The sequence below is a fragment of the Ambystoma mexicanum genome, chromosome 4q (genome assembly GCF_040938575.1).
Source record: "Ambystoma mexicanum isolate Mex_15411 chromosome 4q, UKY_AmexF1_1, whole genome shotgun sequence".
Classification (NCBI taxonomy): domain Eukaryota; kingdom Metazoa; phylum Chordata; class Amphibia; order Caudata; family Ambystomatidae; genus Ambystoma; species Ambystoma mexicanum.
The window spans coordinates 415,584,471-415,605,240 of record NC_090928.1 but is presented as its reverse complement, the minus strand read 5'-3'; the positions used below and the strand labels follow the sequence as shown (position 1 = coordinate 415,605,240).

At 44.6% G+C, this 20,770-nt stretch overlaps 1 protein-coding gene across 1 annotated transcript in view; it reads right to left on the bottom strand.

The window, feature by feature from the left end:
* Positions 1-20,567, bottom strand: part of COG2 (component of oligomeric golgi complex 2) — a 1,367,578-nt gene extending 1,347,011 nt beyond the window's left edge. The window contains exon 1 of the mRNA XM_069607998.1: positions 20,442-20,567. Coding sequence (XP_069464099.1) covers positions 20,442-20,513 — 72 coding nt within the window. The 5' untranslated portion in view covers positions 20,514-20,567. The remainder of the gene's footprint in view (positions 1-20,441) is intronic.
* Between the last annotated feature and the right edge of the window lie 203 nt (positions 20,568-20,770).

Below are 20,770 nucleotides of genomic sequence, written 5' to 3'. Positions count from 1 at the left end.
ACTGACACCTGCTCCTGACTACCTTCATTCAAAGAGCCATCTTGTACAACTGAATAAGGTGAGAGCAGGAACCTTCTGCATTTCTGTTCTCTTTGTTCATTACAAAATCTGTCCCATTCCATCACAAGACCCCAATCAGTGTCTGCTTTATTTCAAACTTCTTGGACTAACTCCTCCAGATTATTTGCACTTCCACTCCTTCCAAACCAAGGCAACAGGATTCAGTGCACTAGACTTGTGGACGCTCTCCTGTGTGCACCATCCCGGATCTAGTGTGGCCCTCGTGCCATTCGGGTTAGTCTCCTTACTGTCCTTTCCCTGGTCGTTGGTTTGTTATTTTGTGTGGCGTTCCTGAGTGACTTTTCTATTCCACAGGTTAGGGCTATTCATTCAGCTCCATTTATCCCAATTCACTTGAATCAGTTCCTAAACTCTTTTTTGTTCTCTATCCAGCAGGCTGGTGGCTCCTTTTTCAATAACACACCCTTTCCACTGATTCCTCTCTTTTTGACTGAATAAAACATAGTCGGAAGAGTGACATCAGTTAGAAGGTCTGAATTCAACGGGCGCTGTATTCCGAATCAATTTAGGAGACTCTACGTGTATCCTTTAAACTGTCAGACCAATGTAGCACTTGATTTGGAGCGACTTGCCTCGTCGTGTAGATGACGAAGTCTTCCAAATAACGTACCTGTCTGGCTATTAGAAATAACAACCAGAATGGTCTATTACTGGAAAGACAGGAGACCGATGACCCAGGCGCCGTAGAAGTGCAGACACGGTATACAGGAGGACACACCACCAGCTGAAAACAAGGCAAGTATCAGACTTTGCATAAACAATAAGGCCAATACAAAACAGCATACACGGAATACCACTAACCTGCTAACTCAGGTAAGAAGTTAACCCGCTGGTAATGCTGACACCTGCAATCTAAGCAAAGAATACGGCCATGAGTAACTTATCAATAAGCATCAACAGAATAACCAGGAGTCCCTAATTACTTTCTTAGTCCTACCGTGTTGGACTCCTGTCCAGTGGTAACAAGGGTCCGGAGGGGCAGAGGAAGTTCGTAGCAAACCTCAGTCGCGAGGCTTAAGAAGCAAACAACCCACAACATACACCTACGGAACTCTCTAGTCCGTGTACTTGTGAGGGACGAAAGCAAGGAAGTTCAAAAACCAAAACGAAGCCAAAATCATTCAAGGTGAGGTAGCAGCGTGGAAGCAATCCAAGGCAAAGTCCAATAACAATCCAATGTCGTGCAGGGAGCGAGCAAAGCAGACCAAATCAGTATCCAAGGCAATATCCAATGTCAGGCCAATGTCGAGCAGGGAGCGGGCAGTGCAGACCAAATCAGAATCCAAGGCAAAATCAGGGACAGTCCGAGTAGTCCGAGGTCAAGATGAGGAAGGCAAAAGATCAAAAGGCAAATTCCCAACGAGCAGCCAAAGCAGTCCTAAGTCAAAACCGGGAGGACCAGGAAAAACTATGATCAGGAAACAGGAATCGAATCCAAAACGCCACCGAAGAAAGTTCAGAAGCGCCAGTGATTTTACAGGGAGGAGCTTATGAAGACTGTATCACGTGACTTGGTTTGCGTGATACAGTCACGGCAGGACGAGTGCTCCTGTAGTGTAGAGGACACCAGCGTTGCCAGGCTACCTTCCAGGCACCGCGCTGCATCCAGCGTAAGTGAAGCACTCGACTGCTAGGATACACTTTAGTTTTGCGCTGGAGTCTTTGATCGTGGATGCGCCGGTGAGCAACTGGCGACGCCGTGCTTTCTTTCCCAGCTAACAGACTGGAAGGGCAGAGAGATCTAACAAACATCTGGTATCCTTTATTGGTGTTAGTATTCTTGATCTGTGTGACATGTTGGTGGCCCTCTATGTACAAAGATACAGTATCTTATGTGGCTTCTTGTTCGTTGTGTGCCCAATGTAAAAACAGAAAGGGTCATCCCTTAGGATTATTACAACCTTTACCACTCCCGTTAAGGCCCTGGCACACACTCACTATGGATTTTGTCACAGACATGCCTCGAGTAAAAGGTTTCTTTGCGGTATGGGTGGAGGTCGACTCCTTCACGAAAATGGCTCGTTTTGTTCCCTGCACCGGCATACCCACTGCTCCTGCTCTGGCTGATCTGTTTTTTCGTCACATCTTTTGTCACTTTGGACTACTTTCCATTGTGGTATCTGACCGAGGTTCTCAGTTTACCTCACGGTTTTGGCAATCTCTTACCAAACTGCTAGGGGTTGACATGCGTTTCTCGTCCTCTTATCACCCCGAGACGGATGGGCAGACAGAACGCGTCAACCAGACCATGGAACAATACCAACGGTGTCTTTCCTTGCAACATCAGCAGTCCTTGCATAGGGAATTTAAGGGACATACACACACAGACCTTAATACACCTCCGAGTAACACAGGGTATAATGTGTAGGGTGGCCGATAAGAAACGTACAGCAGCCCCAGTTATGCTGTAGGGGATAGGGTATGGCTCTCCACTAGGCACCTCCCGATACCGGGCTGTCGCAAACTCTTGCCCCGTTTTGTTGGTCCATATCGGGCGACTAGAGTCATCAACCCTGTGGCCTATAGACTTTCACTACCCGTCTCCTGGCGTATTCACCCAGTTTTACACACTTCACTCCTCAAACCATGTCCAGACACGATGCATATTGTTTTGCCCCCTTCTCCACTGCTGAAAGGCACCTCTGAAGAATACAAGGTTAGTGGTATTCTTGGTTCTCGTGTCATTCGGGGACGCCTCTACTACCTCGTAGATTAGCTGGGTTATGGTCCAGAGGAAAGATCCTGGGAACCCGCTAGTCAGGTCCCTGCACCACTGTTAGTCTTTCGTTTTCATAAGGACTACCCTCTCAGCCCACGAGGACGTGTGCCCTAGGGGGTGGGGGGGCTCTGTCATGCACTCATCGCAACAGCCTGGACCCCGGAACTCCTCCCATTCACCTGGTTTGGCGGTATCTCGGCGGCGGCGCGGATCACATTCGCTCCTGTGCCCGCCCAGCCGCCGAGAGCACGCCACATGCCGTGGCGTCCTTGGCGCCTGCTTCCCTGATCACGTTGGGGTTTACCCTGGCATCTGCAGGCACGCAGAAGCTCTTTCATTCATCACGGGAGCTCATTGGGCACGGCGCTTCGCAAGAGAAGGTCACGTGAACCAATTAGCGGTCTTGTGACCGGTCACGTAACCAGGAGGGCAGCCATGTGACTCGGAGGAACCCTATAAGAGAGCTTCAGCCCTCTCAGTCAGTGCTTCTCAGCTGTTCCTTCGGTGAGTAGCGTTTCTGTGCCCCTCATACTCCTGTTTTTGGATTTCCTGGATTCCTGACCTTGTTTGCTTCTGGATCTTCTTATTGGATTTATCCCTTGGAACTCTGCATACTGGAATTGAATAGACCATTGGATTGCTTCTTGGATTGCCTTTGGTTTTTGCCCTCTGGATTTGGTTATTATGGACTGCCTCATTTGAACTGTTCTAGACCTCTGGATTGCTTCCAGGACTGCCTTGCTTCCCATCTTGCACAGTATTACCTCCTAGTTACCCACTCCTTCAAAGGGAACACTTAGGTTTCAAGCTGTCACCGGATATCCCTAGGGTAGGTGTTCTTTCTGTCTATCATTTTGTGCTTATAGTAGTTTCCTTGTACCTGCTTGCTAACCCTTCTCTCTCCCTTACAGTCATCGGGATCCCAGTGTTTTCTGTTCCTGCCAGCCACCTGTGGCCTCAATAATCGGTCAGCGAGTTGATAGCTCTTCTCTGACTGGTACTTGGGGACAGAGGTACTATAATCATCGTGGACCTCAGATCTTGACAGATCCCTCCTCCCCCTGAGCACCACGTTTTCCTACTTTGCAGTGGACTGGGGAGGGGGTGGAACCTTTCAGCACTCCGTTAGATTGGAGACCACGGGATGTCAGCCTTCTTCCGCCTTACAGCATCATCCACCTGCCTTTCACCTATAAAATCCAACCCAGTGAACACCCAAGAGAGCAAGGTACTTACATTCTTGTTGCCCACTCTAGATGCAGATATCCATATTTATGAATCCTTATATGCGGTTTGTATACACCCTATCCATCAGAAAGCTCCAGCAACATTGTGCACAATTTAGTTAGCAGAAGCCCCATGGCAGCTCTTCATTTATCGGAGTGCTCCACCATCAGAAGGTTACACGACTATGGTAATGGTCGATCAATATATTTTTGAAACAGGCTCACTTGTCTCCACTTAAAACTCTGTACTCCACTTAAAATGGCTGAGGTCTTTTTCATCTATGTCTTCTGATTGCATGGATTACCAACTACAATAATAAAAAGGAGAGGGAAATGGTTGAAAAACTTTCAAATCTGGAAACAACTTTGTGCCTAATTAGAAATCAAAAGAGCTCTGTCTGGGTTACACCCCCAATCCAATGGGCAAACCAAGAGGGTAAATCAAGCAAACAATAGCTATGATTTTTTCACATATTCAGTGGTCCAGGATATGGTACATGCTCCTGCAACTGCAGAATGAATTCATGTACACCAGCACAGGGTCCCTCTCCCTTCTGTTATGCATATGGGTTCCATCAAGAAATCCTTCCTACACATGCCGTTTCGAATATTAAGATTCCATCTGTAGATAGATGATTAGAAATCAATTTTTCACAAAAGGCTTCCTTGTACAAAGTGAAAAAAAACAAGAATGTGTGAAGACAAATGCAGACCGTAAATGCAGCAATCCACACACCTGCATCAAAAGAGACATGGGCTGTCTCTCAACAAAGCGTCTTCTTTCTTACATGGTTCCGTCCAAGTATCTCCTGGCTACTTCCATCCCATAATTTCAAAAAGCATCAATCCTGTAGCATAACTTAGCAAATTACCCCTTTCTTGGTGACCCATTGATCCACCTTTCCCTTTTTGAGTCGTTCAAGAATGGCAGGTCTATCAACCAAAACCGATATTGCCCTCCTGAAGATGTATAGGACGGGGTTCCTTAACACAAGGTTGCTACATCTGTGATTCTCATGTCTAAGGTACGTTTCATTTCCTTGTTGACTAGAAGAACTGTTCTCCTAGTGACCAGACATAGGAATCAGCTGTACATGCACACGTCCTGATCGAAAGGTTCATCAGAAAGTAGTTTTGGAAGCCAGGAGCAACCGGAGTAAAGCAGGGGAATACTGTCACTTAGTGGAGAAGATTAGGTAATTAGGTTCTGCAGCCTTGTCATTCCTGATACCCTTCCAAGATGTCCACTGTTGATGATCAGTCCTTTAAGGACTGCTATACGACACTCCAGGAGTCACAGACTAGAGAGGAGCAGCATTAGTACAGAACACTGATAAAGATGAAGATGTTACTTGGAATGTTGTCGCAACACTTTACATGAGTTCCGTTTTATCATTCTCAGCAAGCATTGTGTGCAGCCTATCTCCTCTTTCGCCATTACTACACTACTCTATTCCAGTTATGCACGTCTTTGTCCGCTGGGTATTACGAAACTTCTGTTGCCCCTCCCCCCCATCTGCTGTATGTCTTGGACTTCCTCTGTGTGGATCCACTCCTGGCCTTCGCATCCATATAGTTTAAACCTCTGAAATTACCCTCTACTGTTCTGTCCAGTATGCTGTCTTGACTGGCAGTTTTAACAGACCTGTGCTTTTTTCCAAGATCCTTATTACCTAGAGGAAACCAATAATTCCGTTAAGTCTGGTACCAGCTGGAGAAACACAGAACACTCTTCTCCTTATTTAGTCTGCAGAATTCAAAGCATGCGAAAACCAGCAGTTGGTTTCAAGACGTTGCTTCTCAAGTGAAGGAGAACGGATCATGTATCCAGCTCAGGCACCAGAGGAACAACAAGGCATACAATAAGCAGTGTTGCATAGCAAATTGCAATGCAATTTTGTAGGGTTGCTACTTAAACTGACACTTGTGTAGCACAGCTAGCTATTTAAATTGTCCTGTTCAATGAAGGCTCACCTCACTGTGCATTCCTATCTTGACCTCAGGGCTCTCTCCACCTTTCTTTCTCTGTTCACTGAAAGTTCAAAGGGTTCTAATGGACAGGCAGAGTGCAGCAGTAATCATCTTCTCTAATCTCAAAAGTGCCAAAGGCTTTGGGAGAGTGCTAAGTAAGAAAAGTTTGTGTTTTTTTAAAAAGAATTGCAAACCAGAAATAAATCGGGATGATACTTCTGTTAAGCAAACTGCATCCATTTTAGCAAAGACCAGTGTGGGTTAACTTAATTTATTAAACATGACAGCAGTGCAATTCCATTCTTAACAATCTAAGTTGTTGCATAATGCTAGATTAGACTACTGCTACTGTACAACATTGGATTTTCTCCATGTGTTTCAGTAATTTTAGGTTAGTGTATCTAAATCTCAGTGTCAACTATTTTTTATTTTGCTGGGGTAAATGCATCATACTTGTGTACAGCACGTTATAAATGACATATCATATTGATGAGGGAACACTTTTGAAAATGTAAATGATCGCACTGACAAATACTTTTGATGGCAAGAAATTCTGTGACCTGCTGGTTCCATGCATCTGTACAACTGGTGCCCAACCCAGGAGCTGATCCCAAACTCCTTTACATTCTATAACTTACCACCCTGTTGCTTTATATCAGCTACCCTGAAAGTGAGATGGCCACAAATTACAACATTCTATCTGGTTTGACCAGTTCTCTGCCCGCTATGCCATGCACTGTGCTTAAGGAATGCTTTGGTCAAAAAGGTTTATTGTCCCTACGGGTCGGCCATCTGTTTTTCAGCCTAAGTCGCTCGATTTTTGAAAAATTTCCTATAGACCTTACCCGAGTTTTCGTCCATTAAACGCACGCGAAAACAGGCATCAGGGAGCTGCCATTTTGTGATAATTCTATCACTTGCCCCATTGCCCTGGCTGACCTGCTTTTGCGGCACTAAATCATATCCCCCGCCCCTGAGCTTGTCATCAGCAGACACGTACCGCCCTTTTCACAACGCCAAAGCAACTATCGCTGCGCTTCAGCTAATGACGTGTCGCCATGGAAATGGCAAGACGCTTCTTTCCTCAATAAGTATAAACAGACCGTTTCACAACACACAGCAGGAGATTTTCGATTCCATTCCTCTCACTGTATTTCTTTGAGTATTCTGTGACTCGTTTCTGTGCTCTGGTCAGCTACCTTCGCCGCTTTTAGCCCATGTGAACACCTGTACCATCGCTATAAATTATTTTAGTTTGTTTACCACAATAATGCCCTACATGTACGAGCCTGAGTATACCGAGGAGGAACTACTGGAAAGGGAAACATGCGAAAACGATGGGGCTTCGGATGGCAGTTGGCAGGACTAATCAACGGATGAAGACACTGGACCTAGTCGCATGGATGGTGTTTCCACCTGGTGCACATGCAATCAGTGCGAGCTAATGCCAACCGAGGAGGAGAACTGCTGCTGCTGTGAAAACTCGGGATGCGTGGCCTACATTTCGGAAGGCGAGCCATGACCGCAATGCATCACCGAGCTGCCAGACTTCAGGGCAGCCTGCCTCACACGGTCCGTGTTGAGGATAATGATGGTGCTGATGCACAAACTTTGCGCAACTGTTCGTCCTCGTAATCCGATAACGAGTATATATACTCTGCTTGTGATGCCACTACTATTTCATGGTCGTCTCCTATATCATTGTAACGCATGAAAGTCGTTCAATAGTGTGCAGTGTCTAGATAGCATTTGTCCGAGCAGAATGCCATTAGTTACAAGAATTGTCATTGACAACAAACGTTTAATAAACCTATCTTGGTCATTTAAAAACAGTTTGAGTCATTCTTTATCACAGGTGGTACAGGCTGGTGGCCTATCGTTCCTTTACATGGTGGCTTCACAGGAGGCTTGGACACCGCGTTCGAAGCGTAATACCCGCCTGTGCCGTTCGTGCCATAAGACAAACTTTCCCCAGTGACAGCGGTCAGGATAGGTGGATTTCCCTCGCTGTGCTGCAACCTGACCTGTACAATGTGTAAAGTTTTGTATTTTTGTGCCATCAAAATAAGATAAAATATATGTGGTGTTTTATTTTGTAACAACGGTTGTTTCGATTTTTTAAATGAATCAAGTGTGTCTCCATTCAAGAGTCTTCCTGTGCCTTGTCTGCACGGCCACCGGACCATTCATCCACCCCCCTCCCCTATCAAAGGCAGTTCGCACCTGGGGATGAGCGCTGCCATGGTGTACTGTCAGGGGCGATAACGGCCAACGTGCCAAACACCATGTACACTTCAAAAAGGTATCCCACGTCCAGAGGCCATCGCTCACATGGCCTCCTCAGACCCAGTGTGTCCGGCCAGGACCCCCTCCCCTCACGTTGGCCGCCCCCCGGCAAACCACATAATACCACGACATACACATGTCATTCATTCACAAACACACCCCTGTTTCTAATACTTTATAAACCACTTGATATGTCTCATGAGAACATCTTTGTGCTTTGCAAGTCAACTCCTGAACGTGCTACCTGAGAACCACTAAGATCTATGCTAATCTGCTCGTCGTCGTGCTATCTGTGAACTTCCGTGACCACTTCGAGCAAACTCGTCAGTGTGCTACCTGTGGCCATCTACCCGTTCTCCTGCAACATACTGCTCGGCTTGCTGAATCCAACTGTTTGTTGGTGAAGGTAAGGCCATGTATCCTAGTCATATTTCGCTGATTTTTAAATTTCTATTTGCGAGTAGAGTACTCAATAGTGCTATGTTCATTGGTCTCATTGCTATTGACATGAGTTTCAATTGTTATGCTATCAATAGATCTATTTATTTTCATCTGTGTCAACTGTCATCGAATTGCATCCTTCGGGGGTCCAGTCTAAAATGTAAGCATGTTTCCTTCTCGTGCAAGACAGAACATCCATGGGACGAGTCACATATTCAGAGTTTAGTCACATCATTTATAAATTGCTGCAACTTATGCAAATACTAAACCGCACATGATGAACTGGTATAGTTCCGGCGACCAAAACAAACCTTGCATTGAACATTGTATGGTGCATTTACTTTTGTATCACATTTTTATTCATCAAGATTGTATAATAATGTCGATATTTACTTTTCAGAATTTTCAACAATACCTGCCTGTTCAATTAGCGGTTGCCCTTCGAAGACCCATGCTAAATCTGAGGGCACTAGAATGCATGTATTCCCGAAAACTGTTTAGCACAGGTATCTCTTATGTACTCATGCGGGATCCTTTGTGCACGGGACACACAGGCACTTCCAACACCCTCTACCAGTTCCTCATACAGTCCGGGTGCGCGCATTTTCTTTAATATATCCCGCAGCATCCACTGAACATTCAATGCATTAAAAGACTGCATATACAGCATAGTTTGCTATTAAACCATTTTTCATTCCTTGCCTTTTTTGCAGAGCAGGTTGGTTCCTGTGCCACCTTTTCGTGAGGACCGAGTTCAGCCACACATACTCACCACTAGGAACAAATAGTGCAGTTTGACTGGCCCGACCTGGACGGGGAGCCTGCCTCACAGTGAGAGCCACTAAAAGGTTTCCGTGGTGAGTTAGGCATGTTTTCCCACCACCATGTACAAATCATAGTTGTATTCGTTTCCACTCTTGTTATTGTTCTGTTTGCCCTCCAAGCAATTAAGTTTTTTAACAAAACCGACATTTGGGTTTTTACATAATACATTTGTTGCTACTAATTAACCCAGTCATGTCCAGAAAGAATTAAGGTTCTGACAAATAAGAACCTCTTACTCATTTTTTCTTGTTTTTTCTCTTGTTTTGGTTTCTCTTGCTATAGGGGCCACCCATTTGCCCTGATGAAGGTGGTTCTTGTTGTACAACACTTATCCCTCTGATGCATTTTCAAGTTGGATAACTCTTCCGCCGAAACGTGCACTATGTACAAGGGAGTTGCACAAACCAACAAGTCCCCTTGGGGTCCATCAATCATATGTTATTAGGCCAGCACTTGACATTGACAATCTGACCACGGTTTTATTTCCCCCTGTCACGTTGGCACCTGCAAGATGAGATGCTTTCTTGAATACAGGCTACTCTAGGACCTAGATGGTTACAGGCCATTAACTTTCACAACTCCCACATGTGTTCACACATGGGGCATGCTTTACACTTAGAATCATTTGTGTACCTTCCCCTCATGGGTTACGTTTAATACTTGTCATTTAGCAAGCACTAAAGAGTCCAGATGGGTATTTTATTAGTTATTGATGTTTAGATTATTAAAATGTGTCATATGTATATTGTTTACAAATGTCTTTTTGATGTTCTTTGTTTTAATACAAATCGTGTATGTTCACAACCTTTGATATGTCTGAGTTTCCTTTTTCTACCTTTTTTCTTTCTGGACAATCTCATGGGTTACAAACTTAGGGATTTAATCCATTAGTATCAATATACCAGGCTCCCCAATTCCCACCACATATTTGTTTCATTTATTGACATAAATTGGGTATGAACCTGGAACGTAGCAGTTCTATTTCCTTTTTGGTTTTGAATAAGAGAATGGGTCAGACATTGTGGATATCCACTGCATGAGCTTGAAAGTAGAGTTCGACAAGTCTTTGAGGACAAGAGGGGTGATTGATACCGCATCTGCAGCCGGCACTTTACCTCGAACATGTACGCCACATCTTGGGAACAAAGAAGAATAAACAGCCAACGACACGATAATTGCTCACAAACGCTATTCCAACTCTATTCGTCCACATTCCGCCACTGGTGAGTCAAGTGTCCGGATTTAGCTTTAGGCCTTGCGGTAGTGTGTAGGTAGCCGAATGGATTAATTGATATTTTAGGTGTTGTGTCCCTTGTCATACTTTCGACATTGATATGAGTGTATAGCTTTTTGAATAATGGCAATTTTTAATATTGGCATTTCATTATCAAACACTAATTTACCTTTACAACTGCTTGACTATCCCTTGAATCTGAAGCAAGAACATTCTACATCCGTGACGTGCTCACAGTTATCAGCCACTTCTAGCGCGTATCAGGTAATCGTACTTGGCTATTCCGCTACAGACTTGTTTTATGCATGTCAAGTAATAGTTTTTATGTATCGTGTAATTACTTTACCGAATGTTTGGTTAGTGCTTTCCAATCGATATACACCTTAGTTATCGTCCACTGGAGTTTGTTTTCAGTTAGAATTAGTGTAATCCATACTAATGCAAGTACTGTCTTACAGGGAGATACAGAAGAGTCCACCACATTGACAACATCCCTACATGTTCTTCAGCAGCACGAGGTATGGATACTGACAGCTCCATCGAGCTAGATCATCAGAGCTGGAATACTTGTCGTTTGATTGTTCTACACAATTTTTCATTCGTGGTTAGCCATTGATATGTACCTGTGCGGTCGACCCCAAGTATGTGTTATGTTTTCAATATTGTAATCCCTACTAATGCAAGTACTATGATTCAGACAGCTGATGAAGCGTCAACCCCTGCACCTGATGCAGAGCCTGACATTCAGGGAAGTGGAAGCGGGATCTTGCGTATACGAATCGGCGCAACAGCTTTCGGAAGTGCACACTACATTTACAACATCCCTAGATATTCTTCGGCAGCACGAGGTATGGATACTGACAGCTCCATCGAGCGTGATCATATAACGCGATTCCATTTGCTATACTTTCTTCCCTATTAACGCAAGTACTGTGTTTCAGGCAGACGACACAGCTTCCACTACAATCACAACATCCCATTTAGATGATGCAGATCTAAATAAATCAGAGAAATAAGTCGATTAAATCTGATCATATTTAGATATTCCTTGATTCTTTTAGACAATGCATCATTTGTGGTTATCTCTTTATATGTACCTGTGCCGTCAACCCCAAGTGTGTGTTATGTTTACAATATTGTGATACATAGTAATGAAAGTACTATGTTTCAGGGAGTCGATGGAGCGTCATTCCGTGCCGTCTATGCGGATACAGAAAATATAGACGTTGCAGTGCAAGAGGAAGGGAAGACATGCGGAAACGAAAGTTCGAGTCAAGAAAGTTGCAAAGAAAAGAAACAAAAATAAGGTTAGTTCCAAACAGTTCATAATTTTAGAAATTGTTTTGTGCTGGGGACTATATTATGTTTTTTCCTGTCACTTGTACTATACTTTATCTTGTGTTTAAACTGAACATCCCTTTTCCAATCTGTCCTCTAGTTACCCGTGGGTGAACAAACTATACATACACAGACAGTGAAGCAAATCAGAGATGTTGCTTGCCAGACCATTTACACTATGGAGGAACTATTAATTCAGAAGCGGCGTGTTGAGACTCGAGATGCTTATGTCCAATGGCCAGAACATGAATTGAATGTGTCCGGAGAATCCAGTAAAGTTTTATTGGACCATTTGCTACAGTGCGACCGCACCACCACAAGAAGATGATACTGAATGTATTGAAGATAGCGCTGAAGTAGTCGCAGATCAATTCACACAATCTACACCCGCCAAAAAAATGCCACCCAAAAAGCTGTCGACATTGTTGCGTTCTCCCATCAATGTTGAAGTAACAGATGTTGAAATGACAGAGAATGAACCAGCAGCAGTATTCACTGACGCATCAGAACTTGATATCAGCGATATTTCTTTCAATTGTAGCGATATGTCCTCAACGATACAATCCGAAACAACTTTGACGCCGGATGACAGTCTAATGAAAGAGGGCAAATACATAGTATTCGACAATTGTTTGATTTATATTATAAGTATGCTGAAATGTGGGCATTCAGTTAGAGGGGGAAGTATGTGGGAAGCCATTGATTCATGTGACTCGTCAAAACAAGGCAGTTAACGTCAAAATATATGCCGCCTATAGATTAAATCATACGTTCTCATGGTCTGCACAACTGATGCTGGGGATACTGCCAGCAGGCAATCTACTGTGTGCAGCTGCCTCACTTTTTAGTGGGTCCAGTTTTAGAAAATTAGAGTCTTTCTTTCGGTTTGTGGGACTCCATTTCATTTCTAAAACGCAGTACTAGATTCCAACATGATTATCTATTTCCGGCCATTAGTGTTGCTTGGAAAATTGAACAATTGTCTCTAGCAAGTACATTTGGAGGCAAACGATTGAGGCTAGCCGGCGATAGACAGTGCGACAGCCCTGGATTTTCTGCCAAGTACTGCAGCTACCACTTTCAGGACATGGATAGTAAGAAAATAGTGAGTTCGGTCGTCGTGCAGGTGTCCCAATGTAAATCCTCAGTGGCCATAGAGAAACCAGGATTTATAAAATCATTGGAATATCTACAATCGAGGGGAATGCACATCGACCTCATAGCCACGGACAGACACGTTTCAATTGCCAAGACAATGAGAGAGCAGTTCCCACATATTAAACATCAATTTGACGTATGGCCTCTTGCTAAATCAATCAATAAGAACATCTCGGCTGCAGGGAAAAAAAAAAGGTTTGGAAAGTATTTCACAGTGGTCCCAGTCTATCAGCAACCATCTTTGGTGGAGCTCCAAAACTTGTGAAGGGTCAGTGGAAATCCTACTTGAAAAATGGCGGTCACTGATGCACCACTGTACCAACGTTCACCGCTGGACAGAAAACCAACATTTCCACCAATGTGAACATGGCCCTTTGTCCACAGAGGAGGCACGGAAGAAGAGGTGGTTGATTCCATCTTCACCTACACACAAAGCCATTGAGAAGATTGTTTTCGATAAAACTCTATCAAGAGATTTGAGGGGACTGACAGAATTCTGGCACACAGGAGGTTTGGAGGTGTTCCACAATATGTGCCTAAAGTACAGGCCAAAGCGATTGCATTTCGGCATATAGGGCATGAAACATAGGACTCTACTAGCGGTCTTGGCCCATAACGAGAATGTGTGCCGTGAACAATCTAGGACTTCTTGAAATGCAGGGATGCCTCGCTACACTGCGGCCTTTGCAAAAAGAAGTAAGAAATGGGTGGTGAAACCAGTATATGAGGAAATGGAGTTCGACTTTGTTAAAGGCCTTATTGTTACTGTACTAGAGAAGCACAGATCTGGAATGTTGTGCGTTTCTGTGCACAGCACTGATGCATTGCCACCGAACATTGCCACTGTGCCATGTCCACCCAAAGCAGAGCTCGTTGAGAAGTACAAATCCTGGTTTAAATGATTGTAATCTGATTGTCTTTTTGAAAATAATGTTATTGTACAGTGTGCATACAAAGTATGCTAACCCTAACCCCTCTATTCACCATCCTGGGTGGCGAACAACATGGGTGTCATCTTGGACTTCTCTCTCTATTCACCTCATATCGCTCACCTTGTGAATATGTGTATGTATATATTTTTGTTGCTGTAACTAAGTTTCGCAATCTCATGTAAATGCTGCGCACCGTTAACCGAGGGGAGGCTTGCGTATTGCAAATAATAAAACAAACAAACAATAAATCTCACTTTCAACTCAACTCCTCGGGTACTTGACCTGACCTTCCCCCAAAAAGTCAATGTCTCCATAGTTATGGTTCTCTAGGGCTGCAAAGCTCGCGGACAACTAGGACAAAATTGGGGGCCTTAGAACGCGCCAAGCGAGGCGTTGCAGATGGGAGAGCAGCCAGTTCACATTTGCACATTGAGGCCTAGTACATAGATGGAGTCGAAAATTCAAGTTCTCACAGATGGCTTTACACGGGATGTTACAAATTAAGAATGTATGCTCATGCAGGTTGAAGGCCAGCGGCTTTGATTTTTTGCTCGCGGGCTGGAGAGGCCCACGACTCGCACTGGCAGTGTAAGGTTCCATTGTTTTTTGACCTTGAGAGACAGTGACCTTGCCGAAAGGGCTTCAATTGAAGGAGGGGTGCAATAACGTAAGAGACGATAAGGCTGAAAATTCTGAAACTAGACCGAGTTTCATGTTAGTTCAGTATATGAAAAATTGTTGTCACGAACACAGTGGGATTTACGGACTGCATTACGCAGACACACAATGGAAATGGCAAATATAATGTATACTGGAATGAAGAATGAATGAATGAAGAGCAAGTAAAACGTTTGTGGGATCGTCTTTCTACCGGGCACATGGGCATGCATGTGCCCATTCGACACGCATGTAGGCAAACAGTCATTTCTCAGCAGCTCAACGCTAAAAAATCATTACATTGTGTGTTTACCTCGATTTATTTTGTTAGTTTTCGCATTGCTTTTAGAGCCGAACATACTCCATTGCACTATCCTCGCAAGCAAATAGTTTCAGCTCGGCCGTAATAAATAAAATGAATTATAGCAATAAAGATTGGCTGGTGAGACTAATTTCAGTTTTTATGTTTTCTAAACAGGTGCATCCTACCATACTGCTACTGCCACCTATTCCAGACCCCGGCCGACGGATTTTTCAATCGCCAGCTGCAGCTTCTTGTAAACAACTGCACAACGTTGACCATTTTATGGGACGATCGCCAAGGGCCCATATGCCCTTAAGCAGTACTAGCGGCTAGAAGCAATATATCAACCTGTACGGTGGCATAGTGCCTAGTTGATGGAACAGCTTTGCGGTTCACCGTGCGTCCAAAGTGCTTCTTTTAACAAAAACCAACACCATGTGTACCATAAAGGAACAGCGCGTGACTCACGATAAACTTTAGAGGATTTGCGGATCGAGAGAAAAGAAAAAAAATTCCATTCCGATTTAATATGCCATTTGCTGAATATTCTCTAAACATTTAATGTCAAATAAATGTACTTTACCAAATGTACCGTATTGCCGTTTAATTTTAAAGTACAGTTTCATATTCCGAATTGTGGTGCGCTGTGTTGTGAGTTGATCCGTGTTGGTTTCCGGGTTCTGTGTGAAGTCGCGTAGAAGACGACTGGGCGCGTTTGCCTACGCAGCACAGTAATGTCATGGAGAGAGGCGGGGGAGTATGAATGTTATGTTGATGTCAGGCTCAGGGGCGGGGGATATGATTTAGTGCCGAAAAAGCAGGTCAGCTAGGGTGATGGGGCAAGTGGTAGGATTATCACAAAATGGCAGCTCCCTGATGCCTGTTTTCACGTGCGTTTAATGGACGAAAACTCGGGTAATGTCCGTAGGAAATTTTTCAAAAATCGAGTGACTTAGGCTTAAAAACACATGGCCGACCCGTAGGGACAATAAAATGTTTTGACCGAACCATTCCTTTAGTCTCTTCCTTTCTTTCCTCTTACATAATGAATACACAAAGCTAAATAATGTTTACACAAAGCAGTGATCGATACCTTCATCCAGTCTGTACATCTATAGATCTACTGCAATATCCTTCACCATAGCTGACCTCAAGAGCTTGCTTTGCTCTACGGTTGATTGCATTATATATTAGCACATGCGGGAGAGAGCCGGCCAATCCAGAATCTGCAAGTAGCCACCCACATTTCATGCCGGCCCACTGCACCTCTCCCCAGCGCTCACCCTGTCCCTGGAGGCATTGCACTATGCCGAATCTCCACTGGAGTACCACACCTAAACTCCCTTTACACTCACCTGTGCACCTTCTGACTCACCTTCAAGTTCTGGAAATAGTTATTTCCAATTGCAAACATATTTATAATTTCTTTAAGGGAAACCTGAATTGCGCAAATCCAGGTTCCCTTAAAACAAACAAAAAAAGTATCTGCACCACGGATGGCAGCTCCTAGTGCTCATAGCAATAAATACTGCTTTAATGGCCATGCAGGGCTGGAATGCTGCACTTGGGCCTACCTGGCTCGGGCTTGAGAGACATTAGAGGCGCTGCCCGCCACCGAAAGTGGTATTTAACGCTATAATTAAAACAGTTGATATCAATGACAGGCAAAGGACATTTTGTCAATCTGAAGTTTGCATTTACCATGCCTGCTGCACCACCATACCACGTTGTCGGTCTTAGGCTAGGACTTTTCCTTTAACATTTTTGTTTTGAATTTATAAAACTTCTGAACTACTTCTTAGACAGAAAATGATGGGTCAAGCATACAATATAAGAGACACTGCCCTGTGCAAGACCTACTGCACAGAGCTGCACAGAGTCTTGCACTGAAAACTGCTTTCAGAGAGTTTTTATCATATATATTTTTTATTTGTGTCCATTCATGCAGCTAACTTTAAAATTTTATAGACACTGCTCTCATTAATGTCTTACTTCAGCGGTACACAAAAATTATGTATTGTTGTTCCTATTATGTCTTGGGTACAAATAACTTCTGGTGGCATTAAAAATATTAGAATAACATTGCTAATCAAATAGGTTTGTTTGGTAATCAAGAAACATTTTAATGAGCAAACCCTTCTCCCAAAAAGGAGCAGCGTTTGGGGGATGATAAGCAGAAACTTGCATAGAAAGCCTCAGGTTACCTATCCTATCTTGGAGTATAGTAACATTTTAGGATGGTAGAGAGCTATGAAGGGGTGTATCTGCCTCTCAGATGGATAGGTTAAATAAATAAGGGTTCCTGTCACGGAGGAGGAACCTACTCATAAATGTGTGCATAATAATTGACACTCTGAAAAGGTACTCTATATCCCTTCAGTTGTAGCGTCGCTCTGCTGAGACTACCAACGTATGCTAGCAGGCTCTTTGCACATATTCTCACAAAACCATATGCTCAGATAATCGTTGGATTACTGGTCGTGGGAAAGTATTGCTATGTTGCTGCATTACCTCCACCTCCCTCTTCCTCATCCCAGTACTTACCTTTGAGTTTGTTCTACTCCCAGGAACTTTTACAAGCTGGCCTCTACTGGCCCCTCCCACCCCAGGAGGTATAACCTCATACTCACCCGATCCAAGGTAGTTCTTTTGTTCCTGTCGGAATTTTCTGATCCTCTCAGTGCGGGGCAATGGCTGGTGTCCCTAACCTGGTGGCTCCTCTGCGGCGCTTGGTGCTGCAGGGTGCTGGTTTTCCGACGGGCCTCCTGCGGAGCTGCAGGGCCCGGAGGCTGCATCTGCCGGTGTCCTCAGGGTTTGCCCGCTGGTCTCCTGTCTGCTGTGCGGGGCTGGGGGTTCCGTGCCCACCTGGCATCTACAGTGAGTGCGGTATGTGGGGATCGGGGGGGTGTGGGGGTGGTTGCAGGGCCTCCGCCTCCCTTTCTAATTTATTGACGGCCGGCGGGCTCCTTGTTGTGGCCAGCAGTCTGCTGGTTGTGGTGTGTGGGTTTGCAGGCTCCCGTCTGCCCTCCGGTGCAGGCGGCCGGCGTGGACCTGTTGGGCCCGACTGTCAGTATGTTGAAATGTCGTGTCCATTTCTTGTTTGCTGCGGCCCTCTGTTGTGAACGTGTTCTTGCTTTCCCTTCGATAAGAAATACAACAGGATGTTTACTTTTCCAGCGCCGCAGTACAAGGTTAAAATAATCCATACTTGTTATGTTCCAGCCAGCATTGTGCATATTTCCCGTTTATCACAGCGCCCCCGAAAATAAGATTAGAAATGTCAACCCTAAGCACAAAGCACTTCACCAGCCTTAAACGGACCAAGTTCATAATGAAGCCGCCCGCCTTGCATGTACCACACAGTCCCTTTTAGTTCATTTGGATTGTTCGATGATGGCCGCATCATACTGCTGCACCACGGACTTCTTTTGATCAACGCACATCCATTATCATGGACCGCACCCAGCGCGGTTTGAAACGAATTACAGTGTTCGAAATGCGTTCATAAGAAACGCACTGAACTTCCTTGTGCATCAACGCGTATGTGCACGCTCAAAGGGCCTTTCCTCTAGTGAGTTTTCCACAAACAGAGCGAAAGAAATGATTGCGCCGGGTCTTTTTCTTGCATTCCAGCCCAACGGCACGGCTGGAACGCAGGGCCGGTTTGGCACATGCGTCGCCGACGGCCCCTCCAACCCTCACCATGGCCCCAAACAGGTGCGCCATCATTTCTTTAAATTTTTTTACAGTACCTTTAAGCGGGACTTGCTGCACAAGGACTTTGTGTCACACAATAAGACATTTCGTCCAAGCACAACGGCGCTCAAAGCAGCAGATAACTGTGGCCGCTCGATGTACCCAGACAGTGTGCACTTTCTGCTGGATCCGCGCAAGGGTGCACCACTTTCCAGCCATATATCTACACTTGCAGGACCGACACTTGTCCTGGTCCTCTCATGGACTTTCAAACAGCATGGACTCTTCTGGGTTTTACTTCTTATGGCCTCTGCTCTGTCTCCACTGACTCGGATCTTACCATGGACTGAATTATCGCATCAGGCCTCTCTTCATCATCATCCTTCACTCTCCCCCTCTTTTCTGGGCTCGCTTTGGTAATCGTTGTCGCCAAATGATGTATCTGGGTCTCTAAATGAACATGGAGCAGGAACCAGACCAGACCCAGGTAATTGTGAAAGAACAGGATGCTTTATTTCTTCTTAGTTATAGGATAAGATGTTAGCAGAGGAGAGTAGGGCTCTTGCATCCACCCTGGTTCCTGTTTATACTCCAAGTCCCTTAACTGTCATTCATGGAACCTCACGGTCCCCTTCATTCCAGCATACATCATCACATTCAATAAGACCTACCTCTGAATTCACCCATACACATACTCTCAGATACAACAGATGGATGGCAGATAGTATTGACGCCCTTTTCCATTCATTTAAGTGATACACATGTTTTGGCTCACTTGTCATTTTAATTTCCAATGCTGTTGCACCACTATATGGAGAAGCCTTTGTGACAGACGCCCAATATAGAGATGATGGGTGCAGTAAAAACGCGAATTAACGTAACAGACTTATATTGATACTTGTGTCGGCAAACTGCTTCTTTAGGGCGCTGTATACTGTTTCCCACTTAGCTACTAATGTAGTGCTTGGATCATCTCGTTGTACGGGTTTTTACACCCACTCCCAAAAAAGCAGAATACACAGCCAATAGAGGACGTGTTGACCATAGACGTTAGGGTCACACCCCCTGCTATTTTTTAAACATGCAACAAAATGATACAACCGCCGCAACACAAGTACACTAGAGGAAAACAACCTGGCAAAAAGACCCAAGGAAGACGGTTGGCGAAACTCATGCTGGCACATGTTCTACAGCACAAAAGCTAGTTTGAAAATTAAAACTGCAAACAAACCATAGTGAATGAATTTAAAAAAAAATGAGAATGGGCGCCGATGCGAATGGTCACGCATCATTCAAGAAAAACATCGTCATACCCAATACATGCAATAACAAAGTGCCAAGGCTATTGGCTGAGCCAGTGCTTGTTTCATTTTCAGTCTGGTACTGCCTTACCCTGCATTAATGTTGGGCAATGCAAAACTACAAAATACCTGATTAAACATGACAATCCAAGACCGAATGAAATTCTACTTCACAGGTCAGTTTGAGATTTCTGCTGCCATTCGCACGCATGACAGCTAATCAAAGGAATGTTCACACATGCTCTCATCTACCCAGGCTTCCCCGCACAGACCTTCATAAACACGTCCTTGTCAAAGCAGAGACTCTCGGGCCCCAGAGGTAGGTTTAGGGTCTTCCTCTCCATGACTATCTATGATGCTGGCAGTGGCACTGACAACTAGTTCCTATTAGATGAAAGGACCTAGCAACGTGCCGTTGTCACGTGGCTTCACGTGGCTTCCACGTTATGTTCCATGCAAAGCATTTTTCGTCATCTATTTACACGATTTACTTCGCAAGATGCCCGGGCCTTTCACTACCTCATGGTAATAAGGTGTGGGGAAACCCATGAGCCGAAGAATCGTATTTGCTCATGCACCCGCACGCTACAGTTAATCCGAG